The sequence below is a fragment of the Ranitomeya variabilis genome, chromosome 6, assembly GCF_051348905.1.
Source record: "Ranitomeya variabilis isolate aRanVar5 chromosome 6, aRanVar5.hap1, whole genome shotgun sequence".
NCBI lineage: Eukaryota > Metazoa > Chordata > Amphibia > Anura > Dendrobatidae > Ranitomeya > Ranitomeya variabilis.
The window spans coordinates 336,786,759-336,803,906 of NC_135237.1; the positions used below are offsets into that span (position 1 = coordinate 336,786,759).

Sequence of the window (17,148 nt, forward strand, 5' to 3'; positions counted from 1 at the left end):
GGAAGCTGGCTGTTCACAGAGTGCGGTATCCAAGCATATTAATGGAAAGTTGAGTGGAAGGAAAAAGTGTGGCAGAAAAAGGTGCACAAGCAACCAGGATAACCACAGCCTTGAAAGGATTAAGAAAAGGCCATTCAAAAAGTTGGGGGAAATTCACAAGGAGTGGACTGCTGCTGGAGTCATTGCTTCAAGAACCACCACACACAGACGTATCCAGGACATGGGCTACAAGTGTCGAATTCCTTGTGTCAAGCCACTCATGACCAATAGACAACGCCAGAAGCACCTTACCTGGGCCAAGGAGACAAAAAACTGGACTGATGCTCAGTGGTCCAAGGTGTTATTTTCAGATGAAAGTAACTTTAGGATTTCATTTGAAAATCTAGGTCCCAGGGTCTGGAGGAAGAGTGGAGAGGCACAGAATCCAAGCTGCTTCAGGTCTACTGTGAAGCTTCCACATTCAGTGATGGCTTGGGGATCCATTTCATCTGCTGGTGTAGGTCCACTGTATTTTATCAAGACCAAAGGCAGTGCCACTATCTACCAGGAAATTTTAGAGCACTTCATGCTTACCTCTGCCAACAAGCTTTTTGGAGATGGAAGTTGAATTATCCAGCAGGACTTGACACCTGTCCACATTGACAAAAGTACCAATACCTGGTTTAAAAACAACAGTATCACTGTGCTTGACTGGCCAGCAAACTTGATCTTAGCCCCATACTCTATGGGGTATTGTCAAGAGGAAGATGAGACACACCTGACGCAACAATACAGATAAGCTGAAGGCTATCAAAGCAGCCTGGGCTTCCGGAACAGCTCAGCAGTGCCACTCCGCTATTATGCAGTAATTGATGCAAAAGGAACCCCGACTAAGTATTTAGTGCATTTACTAAACATACATTTCAGTAGGCCAACGTTTCAAATTTTAAAATCATTTTTCAAGTTGGTGTTATAAAGCATTCTAATTTACGGAGATAATGACTTTTGGGTTTTCATTGACTGTTAGCCATAATCATCAACATTAACAGAAATAAACATGTAAAATGCATCACTCTGTTTGTAACGACTATATAATAATATAAGTTTTGAATTGAAGAACTAAAATAAATTAACTTTTTGATGGAATTCTAATTTTTTGAGAAGTACCTGTATACTTAACCCCTTGTTATATTCTCCCTTGATGAAGCTTATGCAACAAGGTCAAAAAGAGTAGGGAATGGTTGGGGTTCACTATTACTAGGGCATCACTTGGGTACTGCCCTTGTTAGGGCAGGAATCCTTCACATGGGGTAAGACATGGGATAATAGCGACAGAATTTTTTCCCTTCCTCTTCCTCCAGCGTGGTCTTCTACGGGCGATATCCAAAGACACGGGTGAGATCTTCCCAATTTTTATTACTTGTACGGTTGTCGTGGGTACTTCTTTATATAACTGGGTGTCATGAGTGCTAAATGTTTGATAATATTTACGTGTGGTTTTGAGTCTATTTTTATTATACCTTAAAAGTTAAGTCTCATGGCATCCCATGCTGTAGATGTACATTTACCTCAGGGAGTTTGGTGAACATTAGTTATAGCTGCCACATATGCTTGGCTAGTGACCACTATCAACCAGTAATCAAGGTGGTTATGTTGTCTTTCTCCATTGTAATCAACAAAAGTTATATAAATATTTCTAATTTTTACCAACACACATTTCATTGATGAGTGACTGAAAATGGTGAGTGGCCACTTCACTATTCATGGACTACCGTAGAGGAAATAAAAAAAATCAAAAGACTTGCCATACATATTGCAGGAAAAAAAAATGCTAAGGCTATGTTCACACATTGCGTTTTTGCGGCAGTTTTTATGCAAAGTTTAAGCTGCTTACAAAAATCAGGTTTTGCTGTGCTTTTTGCTTAGGTTTTGCTGCTTTTTTTCTGCATTTTTATCAGGGTACACTTGTCTCCTGTGCATGCTTATAAAAAAAAAAAAATGTAAGTTTAGTGCCTTAATTCAACTTCATTAGGTTTTGACAGCAAAACCTGATACCTGCATTTTTACAGTATATTTGCACTACCCATCGCTTTCGCTGAGTGAAAAACGCTGCAAAAAATGCTGAAAGTGACATTTTGAACTTTGCAAAAACCAAGCTCCCAAGACAAGAGTCAGGAAAAAAAAACCCCTAAAAAGGTGTTTGCATGAGATTTCTGAAATCTCAGACTGTTCTGGTACTGTGAAACACAGCTGAAAATTTGCATAAAAACCGCTTCAAAAAACGCAACAAGTGAACATGGCCCAAGTGTGCAGTTGGAATTATACACTTCTTTCAATCTTCATGTACACCTGCAGTAAAGCAATATCTACTTTCTGGAGGTTTTAGGAAAAAAAGACAATGTGCGTCATGTTAACAGTACTTGCCAAAAAGGTTTTAAACGGACTTTATTGTATAATTTCTCACTTCTTGCTGTACCTCGTTATTTTATTGCTGAAGTATTTCAGTTAAAGAAGGAGCTGGACATTGCTCAGTACCACAGTGAGGTCTGTACAATACAGTGTACAAAATGGTTTACATTAAACAGAATCAATACAAAAGGTGACACTAATCCAGGGAAAAGCACAAACGTAAGATCAACAGCGAATTGTTCATGATGTCTATCCTGAACTTCCATTGAAAAGTATACTATGTATCTATAAAACTCCAGCACACCCTCTGTTCTAGATCTGGGCTCAGATCTGGATCTTCATGAGGCACTTGACATATGAGGTAATGGAATCTTACCAACACGCTTTTCTAATAGGTAACAGAATGGCAAACAGGCATCTATGGATCACAGGCATATTTTATGAAGGGCATAGTTGTTTTTAAAGAGAGGCCATTTTGGAGAGTTCTCTGTCCATCTGTGTATATTGTGCCTTTAGACGCAAAACAGCTTTATTGTGCTCCTCGTCTATCGCCGATTGTCTCTGCTCCTGTTCCTTCATGAATGCCTCCCACTGTACCCGAAGTTTCTCACGTCTAACTTTCTCTGCTGCATCACTCTAAAAAGAATGAAAAAAACAAACAAACCACGATTAAAAATGTTTTATACATAAATTATACATCAGAGCTACTTAAAAAGAAAATCTGACAGCTCATACATGTTGCCCAGTCCAGGAGCAGCATATCAGGCACTGGCTTTAAGAACTTAAGGTACCTTCACACTAAACGACTTTGCAACGATAACGACAGCGATCCGTGACGTTGCAGCGTCCTGGATAGCGATCTCGTTGTGTTTGACACGCAGCAGCGACCTGGATCCTGCTGTGATATCGCTGGTCGTTGCTGAAAGTCCAGAACTTTATTTGGTCGTCAGATCGGCATGTATCGTTGTGTTTGACAGCAAAAGCAACGATGCCAGCGATGTTTTACAATGGTAACCAGGGTAAATATCGGGTTACTAAGCGCAGGACCGCGCTTAGTAACCCGATATTTACCCTGGTTACCATTGTAAAAGTAAAAAAAAAAAAAACACACTACATACTCACCCTCTGATGTCTGTCACGTCCCCTGGCGTCCGTGCTGCTGCTCAGAGCTTCCTGCACTGAATGTGTCAGTGCCGGCCGTAAAGCAAAGCACAGCGGTGACGTCACCGCTGTGCTTTAGGGCCGGCGCTTACACAGTGCAGGGAAGCTGAAGGCGAGGGACGCGACAGACACGGCAATGTAAGTATGTAGTGTTTGTTTTTTTTTTACATTTAACACTGGTAACCAGGGTAAACATCGGGTTACTAAGCGCGGCCCTGGGCTTAGTAACCCGATGTTTACCCTGGTTACCCGGGGACTTCGGCATCGTTGGTCGCTGGAGAGCGGTCTGTGTGACGGCTCTCCAGCGACCACACAGCGACGCTGCAGCGATCGGCATCGTTGTCGATATCGCTGCAGCGTCGCTTAATGTGACGGTACCTTAAGCCTGGTACATTTGACTCTTAGAGAAAACCACACTTTAAAGATCACTGTGGACCGAGATTTGTCAATCCAGGGAAGCGGGCAGGGAGAAGATGCTCGGGAGCCACCTTTCCGACTGGTCTCCTTCATACAGCAAGTGTCTGATACAGGAGATGTTTATTGGAATCTTAGATGAAGAACTGTGGTCTCCACATTTTCCTGGAAGAAGTACTCCAGAAATGCAGTTAATATGCGCTTGATATGTTAGAATCCATCTTCTAGATCTCATTGGAAAAGAAAAAAAAAAAACAACTAATAAATACTATAGTTTCATATGGCGATCTAGTCTATATAAAATCGAGGCTGCTGCCAAATTTAGAGAAAATTATGTGACCTGGGTGAAGCCCTCACCGAAGCTCAGTCCAACTACTCTCCTTACCTGTAAATAATAACCATTTTAGTCTTTTTACATTTCCCAGTTATTCACTTTTGTGTTGTACTTTGCCTGATGGAAACCGAATCGTCACATAATTAAACACAAACAGATCATAGGAATAGTGCAGTAAGTAAGGCAAGTGCGAAGGGGAGAAAAATTTGTGTCAGTAAATGTTGGTGCAATACATATATTTTTCCCATAACACAATGGAGTAACCTCCAGAAGAATGTATTAGAATGTACCATATCTTAAATGGAACTATAAGTCACGAGTGAAGAAGTGTTGCTGTCCAATTGCGTGCATTTTTCTCCTACTCAAACGCAAAAAAAATAAAATCTGGTTACCAAAAGGACTCTGGCTTATTAACTAATTGTACATCTCTACAATACTCGTTCTGCACAAAACCTGGGTCAGAGGACTACTGAGAGACTAAGGGAAAAAAAAGGGCAGCCACAACAGTTTCTCCCTTTCCGATACGGATAGTTCTGCTTCACATCACTTGCTTAGTACACTATTCCTATGTCCTGTTGTGTAGAGATATGTGACTCTTCATCAGCCTAGGATAACACAATGAAAGAATACCATTTGTTACCTTTTAATCAACCACTGAGGACACACTTTTAAATTTATTTTTCTATGTATTGGCAAACATGGTACAAAATATATATTTTTCCTGTAACAGAAAAGAAACCTTAATAATCAACATTTCATTTTTTTTAGGTTTTAGTGCCTTTTCACACTCTTCAAAATATGACCCCAGGATGGAAACTGCCAGTTCCATAGTGACATTGCAAACAAGTATTTGAGGATGTTTGGTGTTTGATTTGGGACATTGAGTGCAAGTATTTTTGCTCTGTCCACATATTTTAATGGTAAGTTAGTAAAAGTAGGGTGATGATATTTGGAGTTTATTTACACAATCTGCAGAGCGCACTTCGTTTTATTTTTGTGTTCAGCCACAGGTGTCCTCTGCACCTACTACATGGCTCATCGGTGATTTTTAAGGCTCTATTAACAGCTCATTACATACTGTATGTGTTGGGAACTTCTCTTGTTATACACAAGCATATGGTCCCAACATACATGTATGCCATACAGTTACATTCACTGTCTACTGTAAACAGGACTGTGGAGTTGGTAAACCAAGGTTCTGACTCTCTCATAATTATCCAATAATAAAACATTTACTGTAGAGAAAAATTGTAACTTTTATAAAAAGGGGAGTTGTAGCTTTTCTAAATTCCAATTAATGGAATATATTTATTACGGTAAGTCTGATTTGATACAATTCTAGAAACTCCACAGCTTTGCTTGTAAATCAGTATACAAAATAAAACCTACAACATATTGCAGTATATGTTAGATAGAAATGATAAAAACATCCACATACATGTAGGAAAGCAACAACTCTAAAAATAAAAACATTTCAATTGGACATTTTTCCTAAATTTAAGATATGCAAAAGTCATTTGTAGCAGTTTTTCAACTTTAGCATAGTTGGATCTTCAAAACAACTGTCACAGACAGCTTCTAAAACCGCAGAGGCATCGAAGTGCACAGACCTTTTCCACAGTTATTTTGTACGGTGACCTTTGTAAGCATTTTCCCCTATTTTTCAGTAAACAGAGGGTGCACTGTATGGACAGGTTCTGCGGGCTTTCACCACCCCAGTCTTGACCACAGACTGAAGACCACTGTTGATTTTTTGTGGGAGTATATAGGTCATAGTGGTTTCTCGCTCTTGATGTTAATACAAACAAGCAAGTTTTAATCTTCTTAGTTTAAAGAATTAAAATATACCCATCATTTAAGGAAAACAGCTTTGGCAGTTCCATAATGACCCTAAAAAGGTCACAAAATAAATGAACCGAGCTGAAAAAAGCTGAACAGCTGTAAAGTAAATGTTGTGTGTCAAGACTTTTCCAAAGAGTCAAGTATCTAAAATATATAAAGCAGGTAGTAATTATTTTTATACTCCATATTGACACGTCACAGTTTAGTTCTACAAAATGTACAAATTGGTTTGGTTGGTGTGGACTAGTACCGATTTTCAAAGACTAACAAAGAGAGACCCATGTGTACGGGATATGCAAGTTCAACACATTGGTGTCTCTGGTTTGGAGGACTCTCATTTGGCTGTTTTGATTCTGTTCAGGGATGAAGGCTTGACATTGCAGTCGGTGGCGTGAGGACTGAAAAAGCCTCCTTGCACTGCTATTTGATGATCCTAGGAAGTCCAGCTATCGGTTGTGATTATTACTATATACAGTGTTCAAACTGAGACCGTGATTAGTACTAGATATTGCGGTCCGGGTCCGGCACCTCCCATCTTCATGCGATGACATCCTCTTCCCTGCTTCCTGTCGCGGCTCCTGCACAGGCATACTTTATCTGCCCTGTTGAGGGGCAGAGCAAAGTACTGAAGTGCGCAGGCGCCTGAACACTGCAGTATTTTGCTCTGCCCTCAACAGGACAGATAAAAGTACGCCTGCGCAGGAGCCGCAACAGGAAGGAAGAGGATGTCATCGCATGAAGATGGGAGGTGCCGGACCCGGACCGCGACGCCTACCTGACCGGACCGCCCCCAGGTGAGTATAATCTAACTTGTTTTTCTTATCTTTCAGGTTACATCGGGGGCTTATTTAACTTATTTACAGCATTACAGAATGCTGTAGATAAGCCCCTGATAGCGGTGGCCGAAGCTTATATACAAAAAAGTAGGTGACAGATTCCCTTTAATCAAATGAGTTGCCAAATGAATGATTTTTTATTTAAAATAACAATAATTTTCTCCTTCAAACTTTGCAGCAATTACAGCAAGAATGCTCCCTTTTGCAGCAATTACAGCATTGCAGACCTTTGGCATTCTAGCAGTTAATTTGCTGAGGCAATCTGGAGAAATTTCACTCCATGCTTCCAGAAGCCCCTCCCACAAGTTGGCTTGGCTTGATGGGCACTTTTTGCGTACCATACGGTCAAGCTGCTCCCACAACGGCTCAATGGGGTTGAGATCTGGTGACTGTGCGGCCACTGCATTACAGATAGGGAAGAAGCAAGCAGCTGGTATTCTACAGTGCCTTGCAGAAGTATTCAGCTCCCTGGAACTTTTCAACCTTTCCCCACATATCATGCTTCAAAACATAAAGATACCAAATGTAAATTTTTGGTGAAGAATCAACAAGTGGAACACAATTGTGAAGTTGAACGAAATTTGTTGGTTAGTTTACATTTTTGTGGAACTTCAAAAACTGAAAAGTGGGGCGTGCAATATTATTCTCTCTCTTTAACTTAATACTTTGTTGCGCCACCTTTTGCTGCGATTACAGCTGCAAGTCGCTTGGGGTATGTTCTCTATCAGTTTTGTACATCGAGAGACTGAAATTCTTGCCTATTCTTCCTTGGCAAACAGCTCGAGCTCAGTGAGGTTTGATGGAGATCGTTTGTGAACAGCAGTTTTCAGCTCTTTCCAGAGATTCTCGATTGGATTGAGGTCTGGACTTTCACGTAGCCATTCTAACACCTGGATACGTTTATTTGTGAACCATTCCATTGTAGATTTTGCTTTACTTTTGGGATCATTGTCTTGTTGGAAGACAAATCTCCGTCCCAGTCTCAGGTCTTTTGCAGACTCCAACAGGTTTTCTTCAAGAATGGTCTTGTATTTGGCTCCATCCATCTTCCCATAAATTTTAACTCTCTTCCCTGTCCCTGCTGAAGAAAAGCAGGCACAAACCATGATGCTGCCACCACCACGTTTGACAGTGGGGATGGTGTGTTCAGGGTGATGAGCTGTGTTGCCTTTCTCCTTGTTTGAGATGAAAGTTTAGAGGGACGGCCGGGTCTTGGTAGATTTGCAGTGGTACGATACTGCTTCCATTTCAATATAATCGCTTGCACAGTGCTCCTTGGGATGTTTAAAGTTTTGGAAATAGTTTTGTATCCAAATCCGGCTTTAAATTTCTGAACAACAGTATCACGGACCTGCCTGTTGTGTTCCTTGGTCTTCATGATGCTCTCTGTGCTTCAAACAGAACCCTGAGACTATCACAGAGCAGGTGCATTTATTCGGAGACTTGATTAGGCTACTTTCACATTAGCGTTTCAATCTGCAGCGTTTAATCCGCAAACGCAAGGACACGAAAAACGCATGAAAACGCGTGTAAACGCAGCGTTTTTAAAACGCTTACGGTTACCGCATGCGTCATTAAAACGCAGCGTTTACATGCTTTTGCTTGCGTTTTCCATGCGTTTGCGTTTTTTGTGCGCATGTCGCAAAAATTTACCAGAGAAAAAATCTAGATGCAAGAACCAGCCAATGGGACTACAGAGGGCGTGTATTATGTGAAATCTATATATAGACCCTAGGACAGCTGAAATCTTCAGATTTTGCTCCTGTGTCCTGTGAGAAGATGGATCTTCACATGGATAGCTATTACTTCAAACTGGATCTGAGCATCAAGATTTTTCTGGCATGTGCGTTTGCTTGGGAGCAACACCGAAACCGGGAAAGACAAAGAAGGACAAGGCGTAGGCGGTTTTGGCAACACCCCATTGTAGAACTGCGTGAGAGCCGTGGTGCATATCACACCCTGTATGGTGAGCTCAATGAGAACCCAGAAAAATTCCCGGAATATACCAGGATGTCACAAGACTCTTTCCGGGATTTGCTTGATCGTGTCCAAGGAGCCATCCGGAGACAGGACACACAGCTCCGTAGAGCCATTCCACCAGCGGAACGTCTCCTGGTTACCTTAAGGTACGTAATAATTCTAAACAAAAGCTACCCATAATTTTTTGCAGGTCTGATGTTTTTTTGCCTATTTTGTAAATTATTTATTCTTACTACAGATTTCTTGCAACTGGAGAGAGCTTGTCATCCCTTCATTTCCAGTTCCGCCTTGGGATTTCCACGCTGTCCGGAATTGTTTTTGAAACCTGCCGGGCTTTATGGACCATTCTCCGTGAGGAATTTATACCCATACCCACGGAGGACATGTGGAAAGAAATTGCTGACAAATTTTGGACTGTTTGTGATTTTCCCAACTGTTTGGGTGCGGTGGATGGGAAGCACATCCGGATTACCAAACCAGCCAGAACGGGATCACAGTTCTTCAACTACAAAAAATATTTTTCAGTAGTTCTTATGGCAATAGCCGATGCGGACTGTCGCTTCATTGCTGTGGACATTGGTGCTTTTGGCCGTGGCAACGATTCACAGACTTTTAAAACCTCTGATATGGGCCGACGTGTTTATGGCAAAAATTTTAATTTCCCACAGCCACGACCACTCCCCTACACTCAAGGCCCACCGCTGCCATTTGTAATGGTTGGGGATGAGGCCTTTCAGATGAGTGAAAATCTCCTGAAGCCCTATTCAAGTCGGGACTTGAACCGCACAAAACGGATCTATAACTACAGACTAACCAGGGCACGCAGAACAGTAGAGTGTGCCTTTGGGATTATGGTGTCCAAATGGCGCATTCTAGCAACTGCAATAAATCTAAAAATGGAGACAGTGGATGAGGTGGTTAAAGCCTGTGTGGTTCTCCACAATTTCATTCTGGCTAAGGAGCGATCCACCATAGAACTTGATGAACCTGTTGCAAACCCTTTGCCTGATTACCGTCATCACCCGCTGCGGTCAACAGTTGAAGTAGGCCACATGCGGGACCAATTTGCAGCGTTTTTTGATTCTGACATTGGACGTGTGCCATGGCAGGACAATATGGTGTAAAATGTACTGCTGGTTTCGGGTCTGCAAATTTATGTTTGGAATGTTAATGTTTTTTCCAATAAAATAATTGTGATTTACTTTCTTCACCATGTCTCCTATCTATTTCCTTAACAAACCACTTTGGGTTTTTGGGCTTAGGTTGTTGCCGTAATTGAGTCCTGTCTTGGTTCACCATTAGCTATTTGCCGCAGACTGTATAGACGATGTCCGTTATTGTCGCAGTATTTGTCCAGTACTTAACATCAGTATTTGTAAGCCAAAACCAGGAGCGGTAGTTAAATTCTTTTAGTGGTGCATATCTGTTTATTGTACTTTTCCTCACATAGTTCCACTCCAGGTTTAGGCTTACAAATAGTGCTGTAAAATACAGAGCGAATACTGACAGTGTGACGGCAGCCTACACCAGAGATCTATAGTCATCAAGTCAGGTGTCTGAACTAATGAATTCATGATGCTAATTGCTCTTGAATTCATTTTTCCTGACACTTGTCCGGGTGAGTATAGATATGCCATGTATGACGTACATTGTTCCTTCACTTTGTGTGAAATATATGTATATGTACCAATAAGATAAAATGGAGGTAATACAATGCATTTCTAAAATCAGCAGGTCAGGGGTCATAAATAATGTTTCTGATAAGACACGACCTGTTGAGTATAGTTGTGCTGTGTATTACCACCATTTTGTCTTCTGTGTGCGACCAAAAGTCACGGAGTAAACAGAAATAACTGTTTTTGGAGAAAATACAAGTGTTATTTTTGGGGGCAACCTCATATCTCTCAACCAAACACACACCAAGCTTCAGTGTTCTGCTAAGTAAGTACTGGAGGTTGGAGGTGGCCCCCAAAAAAGTGTTTGACGCATTATTTGTTATTGGCGCATGGTGTGTGGTGACGGCGGCGAAATACTCAATTAACCAAACCTTATTGGGGCAAAACACAGGTTTATTAAACACACACAAACAAAAAAATTAACTGCGCCTGCTTGGGGTTGAGTGCCGATATTGTGGGGTGTCCAGTTGTGAGGTCTGGCTTATTGCAGCCGACATAGGGGTGGCAGGAGAAGGCGCTATGAAGCTGCTGGGGTCAGGAAATTCCGGGATTGGGCTAGACACATGAGAGGGCTGAGACACACTGGAAGGGTGAGACAAACCAGACATTACAGACACATTGGGAGGTGAGGGGGGAGGGATAGCTATTGTTTTTTGCTTTTTTTTGCCTTTCCCCTTCCTTGTTTGGCGCGGGTTCGTTGTTGTGGTGGCAGGAAACGCCAGGGCAGGGTCCGGCAACGGCAGTCTTGTGGTGGTGCCAGGAAACGCCAGGGCAGGGTCCGGCAACGGCAGTCTTGTGGTGGTGCCAGGAAACGCCAGGGCAGGGTCCGGCAACGGCAGTCTTGTGGTGGTGCCAGGAAACGCCAGGGCAGGGTCCGGCAACGGCAGTCTTGTGGTGGTGCCAGGAAACGCCAGGGCAGGGTCCGGCAATGGCAGTCTTGTTGTGGTGGCGGGGAACGCCAGGCCAGGGTCCTGCGGCGGAACTCTTGTGGTGGTAGCGGGGAACGCCAGACCAGGGTCCTGCGGCGGAACTCTTGTGGTGGTAGCGGGGAACGCCAGACCAGGGTCCTGCGGCGGCAGCATGGTGGTGGCAGTGGAGGAGGCCCAAGCAGGAGCAGCAGTTGTCATGGTGGTGGCGGTGGGCTGACCCACTGCACTGGGCATGGTGGTGGTGCTATAATACGGTCCGGCAGTGTTTGGAATGGAGGTGGCCGTGCAGTGGTATGCAGCAGATGTCGGCATTGATGTAAAGCGTGACAGTGTGGGCACTGTTGGAAATGCCCCCACTGTCTGCTGAAAATACCGACTCTGCTGCATAGCCTGCACGTAAGCAGCATTGCAGGCCTGCATAACAGTAATCTGGAGCTCAGGACTAAGGTGTTCAGACATGCCCTGTTCTATCTGATTAAAAAAATGATGTGCTGGCCTCTGGAGGTCGGCTTTCACTTGGGCAAGGGCTGTGGTTACCTCCTGGATACGTGTGCTCATATGACTAATGGCAGTATCCAGTCGGTCACCCATCGCCTTGAGTCCCTCATGGAAGACCGAGCTCAAGTGCAAAAACTCGGGCATGAGTGACCTGTCCGCGGCCCTCTGCCGCTGCCGGGAGGAGCCCATAAAAAATTGGCTAGAGGCAGAGGACTTGTCTGGCAGGCCCACTTGCTGCAGCGCTGGAGGATGGCTGGGACGGGTCCGTGGCTGACTGATGAAGGACCGCTCCAGAACCTGGGCCAACAGTGGAGCTCCAAGTGCTGCGGGAAAAAAAAAAAATAAATATTACAAAACATTTACAAAAAGATAACTGAACAGTTAGATACACATTCAGATAGGGAAAGGTCACACTAACACTATTTGTATTGAATTTTACATCAGAATTTGCAAGCCAGGAGTTCAACAGTAGGAATAAAAGTTTCATAAAACAACATGCTATACTTCTGCATGCATCGACCAGTCCTTGGGGATTAAAAAAACTGATGTAAACTATGAAGAGACGATGGAGGCAATACAAGCCATATCTCTATACAAGGTATTGGTAAGCCAAAACCTGGAGAGGAACTATGTGAGGGAAAGTATTCAAAGAACACGTACCCCACTTCTGCATCTATCAATCACTCAAGGTTTTGGATTACAAATACTGATGGGAAATACGAATTGACGACAGAGGACATACAAGCCACCTGTATACTCACCAGGACAAGTGTCAGGAAAAATGAATTGAGGAGCCATTGGCATCCTGAATTCATTATTTCTGACACCTAACTTGCTGAGTATAGATCTGTTGTGCAGGCTGCCGTCACACTCTCAGTATTTGCTCAGTATTTCAATTCAGTATTGGTAAGCCAAAACCTGGAGAGGAACTATGTGAGGGAAAGTATTCAAAGAACACGTACCCCACTTCTGCATCTATCAATCACTCAAGGTTTTGGATTACAAATACTGATTTGAAATAATGACCCCAAAAAAATTGCATTATACAACACTTTTTTTTTTCTTTTTTAACCAATATACTTACGTTCTTCGTGCAAGGACTGGTCTCAAAAACGCAAGGATGCGGTGGTACTTGTATTTGCGTATCCTTGCTCCAGAACCACTTGGAAGCCGGCTCTCTTGGCGCAGGTCCTTGTTGAAGCGGTCCTTCATCGATCTCCAACGTGTTTTCACTTTTGACACTGTTGGCAAAACAAAACATAATAGTTAGGACAATGGTCTTTTGACCATGGTCACACAACTGTATGTGCTGTGAAAAAGTAATGACTTTCTCACATCATACACAGTTGTGTGAGCATGGCCAAGGTATTGACTACATCACACTGCATTGCGATACTTACCAAATGCAGAACGGACCCAAGCCGGGGCATTGGCCCAGCCATCCCACAACGCTGCGGCCACCTCATTCCAAAGCCTCCGGATCGTCACATTGTTGGCGTGCAGTGGATCCCAGGTGTCCCACAATGCGACTCGCTCGTGAACCAGGGAGATGAGGTGTTCAATCTCAATTAGGTCCTCATCCTCCTCTGGAACCTAACAACAAAAAGTACATTAATATAGGAGGCGTTCACATACGGAAGACAGAAAACAGAATCAGAGGAATGGCATGAATATTGAAGTAAAAAAAAAACACTGGTGCTGAAGCAAAAGGGAAAGAAAGAGAGAAGTAGAAAGAAATGAAGATTCAAGAATTCTAAAGTGAGGATACAATACACATTCAGCCAGCTATACTTACACGATGCCGCCGTGTTGCCCGGCCGTGACTACGCTGCTCCTGCCCAGTCTCCTGCCCAGTCTCTTCCGCTGTAGAGGAAGTGGTCTGAAAAAGGGAAAATATACATTGTCATATGTGTAGATGTGACAGTGAATACAATCTGAGGAGGTGAATACTCACTTCGCTGACATGTTCCCCTTGTGCAGGCCCAGGCGTTTCCTCATCAGAAGAAGAAGACATTCTGATGTGTGCAGAAAGAAAGGAATGACAGAAATTAGGGCATATAGACACAGATTATAGAAAAGAAATGCACTGGATAGGATATACTCACATAGTTCTGAGGCTTGTTTGCTGATCCAAGGGGCTGCGGGGCGTCTCGTCTGCAAGGCAGTCTGATGAGTAGTGACCTGCAACTGTCCACACCCTCCCTTTATCACCTTGTATGTGGGGGGTGGCTTATCAGTGTCTAGACATGTTTTTCTCAATTGAGACGCATGCGTCGGCAAACGCAAGCAAACGCATGTACTGAAAAACGCATGCGTTTACATAGACTACAATGCGTTTTTTTGGCGCAAACCCTGCGCAGTCAGCCGCATACGTTTCCAGGCGGCAAAATGACGCCTCTAAAAATTACTACATGTTGCATTTCCGCGCCAAGACGCAGACGGCTAGACGACGCATGCGTCGTCAAACGCGGCAAAACGCGAACATAGAAAAACGCATGCGTCGATAATGTTAAAGATAGGAATACAAAACGCATGCAGATATTTGCGGAAGAAACGCTGCGGACACAACCGCAAATGTGAAAGCGGCCTTACACACAGGTGGATTATATTTATCATCATTAGGTATTTAGGCCAACATTGGATCATTCAGAGATCCACAATAAGCTTCTGGAGTGAGTTTGCTGCACTGAAAGTAAAGGGGACGAATAATATTGTACGCCCCACTTTTCTGTTTTTGAATTTCCACAAAAATGTAAAGTAATCAATACATTTTGTTTAACTTCACAACTGTGTTCCACTTGTTGTTGATTCATCACCAAAAAATTTACATTTGGTATCTTTATGTTTGAAGCATGATATGTGGGAAAAGGTTGAAAAGTTCCAGGGGGCCGAATACTTTTAAAAGGCACTGTAAGACCTCACAGCTCACAGTGCATGCCAGACCATGTTACAAAAGAATTTCTGCAGTACTCAAGGTTTCTAAGGGTACTGTCACACAGTGCCATTTTCATCGCTACGACAGCACGATCCGTGACGTCGCAGCGTCGTATGATTATCGCTCCAGCGTCGTAGACTGCGGTCACACTTTGCAATCACGGCGCTGGAGCGATGCCGAAGTCCCCGGATAACCAGGGTAAACATCGGGTTACTAAGCGCAGGGCCGCGCTTAGTAACCCGATGTTTACCCTGGTTACCAGCGTAAACGTAAAAAAAACAAACAGTACATACTTACATTCCGGTGTCTGTCCCCCGGCGTTCTGCTTCTCTCCACTGTGTAAACACCATAGCCGGAAAGCAGAGCGGTGACGTCAGACGTCACCGCTGTGCTCGCTTTCCGGCCGGCAGGCGCTCACAGTGCAGAGAAGCAGAACGCCGGGGGACAGACACCGGAATGTGAGTATGTACTGTTTGTTTTTTTTACGTTTACGCTGGTAACCAGGGTAAACATCGGGTTACTAAGCGCGGCCCTGCGCTTAGTTACCCGATGTTTACCCTGGTTACAAGCGAACACATCGCTGGATCGGTGTCACACACAACGATCCAGCGATGTCAGCGGGTGATCAAGCGACGAAAGAAAGTTCCAAACGATCTGCTACGACGTACGATTCTCAGCAGGGTCCCTGATCGCTGCTGCGTGTCAGACACTGCGATATCGTTACGATATCGCTAGAACGTCACGAATCGTACCGTCGTAGCGATGAAAATGGCACTGTGTGACAGTACCCTAAGAGCACAGTGGCCTCCATAATCTTTAATTGGAAGAAGTTTGGGACCACCAGAAGTCTTCCTAGACCTGGCCGTCCAGCCAAACTGAGCAATGTTGGGAGAAGAGCCTTGGTGAGAGAGGTAAAGAAGAACACCAAGATCACTGTGGCTGAGCTCCACAGATGCAGTAGGGAGATGGAAGAAAGTTCCACAAAGTCAACTATCACATCAGCCCTCCACCAGTCGGACCTTTATGGCAGAGTGGCCAGACGGAAGCCTCTCCTCAGTGCAAGACATATGAAAGCCTGCATAGAGTGTGTTGAAAAACACATGAAGGGCTCCCAGACTATGAGAAATAAGATTCTCTGGTCTGATGAGACAAAGATAGACCTTTTTGGTGACAATTCTAAGCGGTATGTGTGGAGAAAACCAGGCACTGCTCATCACCTGCCCAATACAATCCCAACAGTGAAACATGGTGGTGGCAGCATCATGCTATGGGGGTGTTTTTCAGCTGCAGGAGAGGACCACTGGTTGCAACTGAAGGAAACATGAATGCGGCCAAGTACAGAAATATCCTGGATGAAAACCCCTTCCAGAGTGCTCTGGACCGCAGACTTGGCCGAAGGTTCACCTTCCAACAAGACAATGACCCTAACCACACAGCTAAAATAACAAAGAAGTGGCTTCAGAACAACTCTGTGTCCACCAACATTCACCATCCAACCTGACAGAACTGGAGAGGATCTGCATGGAAGAATGGCAGAGGATCCCCAAATCCAGGTGTGAAAAACTTGTTGCATCATTCCCAAGACTCATGGCTGTACTAGCTCAAAAGGGTGCTACTCAATACTGAACAAGGGTCTGAATACTTATGACCATGTCATATTTCACTTTTTCTTTTTTAAGAAATTTGCAAAAATGTCTACATTTCTGGTTTTTTTTCAGTCAACATGGGGTGCAGAGTGTACATTAATGAGAAAAAAATTTAACTTTTTTGAATTTACCAAATGGCTGCAATGAAAAAGAGTAAATATTTAAAAAGGAGTCTGAATACTTTCCGTGCCCCCTGTATACCTTTACTATAAGGTCCCTATTATAGCGTCAGCTATAGATCCCATATATACACACACCTGATGATTTTTTACAACATTGAGTATGTCTATGCACATGGGGTGTGTATATATATCATTCGCAACACACATAAAAAGCACTCTTCTGCACATACATGGACACTCTCAGACGCAGGTTTATCACGTTCAGTTAAAGCTGTTGAGCCTCTACACCCCCCACTATCTGTAGGAACACTGGCAAACCCTTGCAGGCCCACCCATTATAACGGTGGTTTATCCGGGGACACCAGGGTTAATGCTGAAAAAACAGTT

At 43.6% G+C, this 17,148-nt stretch overlaps 1 protein-coding gene and 1 long non-coding RNA gene across 2 annotated transcripts in view; both read right to left on the reverse strand.

The window, feature by feature from the left end:
* Positions 1-2,389: 2,389 nt before the first annotated feature.
* BLOC1S5 (biogenesis of lysosomal organelles complex 1 subunit 5) overlaps positions 2,390-17,148 on the reverse strand; it is a 100,307-nt gene continuing 85,548 nt past the window's right edge. The window contains exon 5 of the mRNA XM_077269837.1: positions 2,390-3,024. Coding sequence (XP_077125952.1) covers positions 2,848-3,024 — 177 coding nt within the window. The 3' untranslated portion in view covers positions 2,390-2,847. The remainder of the gene's footprint in view (positions 3,025-17,148) is intronic.
* Positions 12,258-13,555, reverse strand: LOC143782111 (uncharacterized). The gene is made up of 3 exons (XR_013216873.1): positions 13,459-13,555; positions 13,143-13,299; positions 12,258-12,381 (listed from the first exon to the last, which is right to left on the reverse strand). It is a non-coding gene; the product is annotated as an uncharacterized LOC143782111 (long non-coding RNA).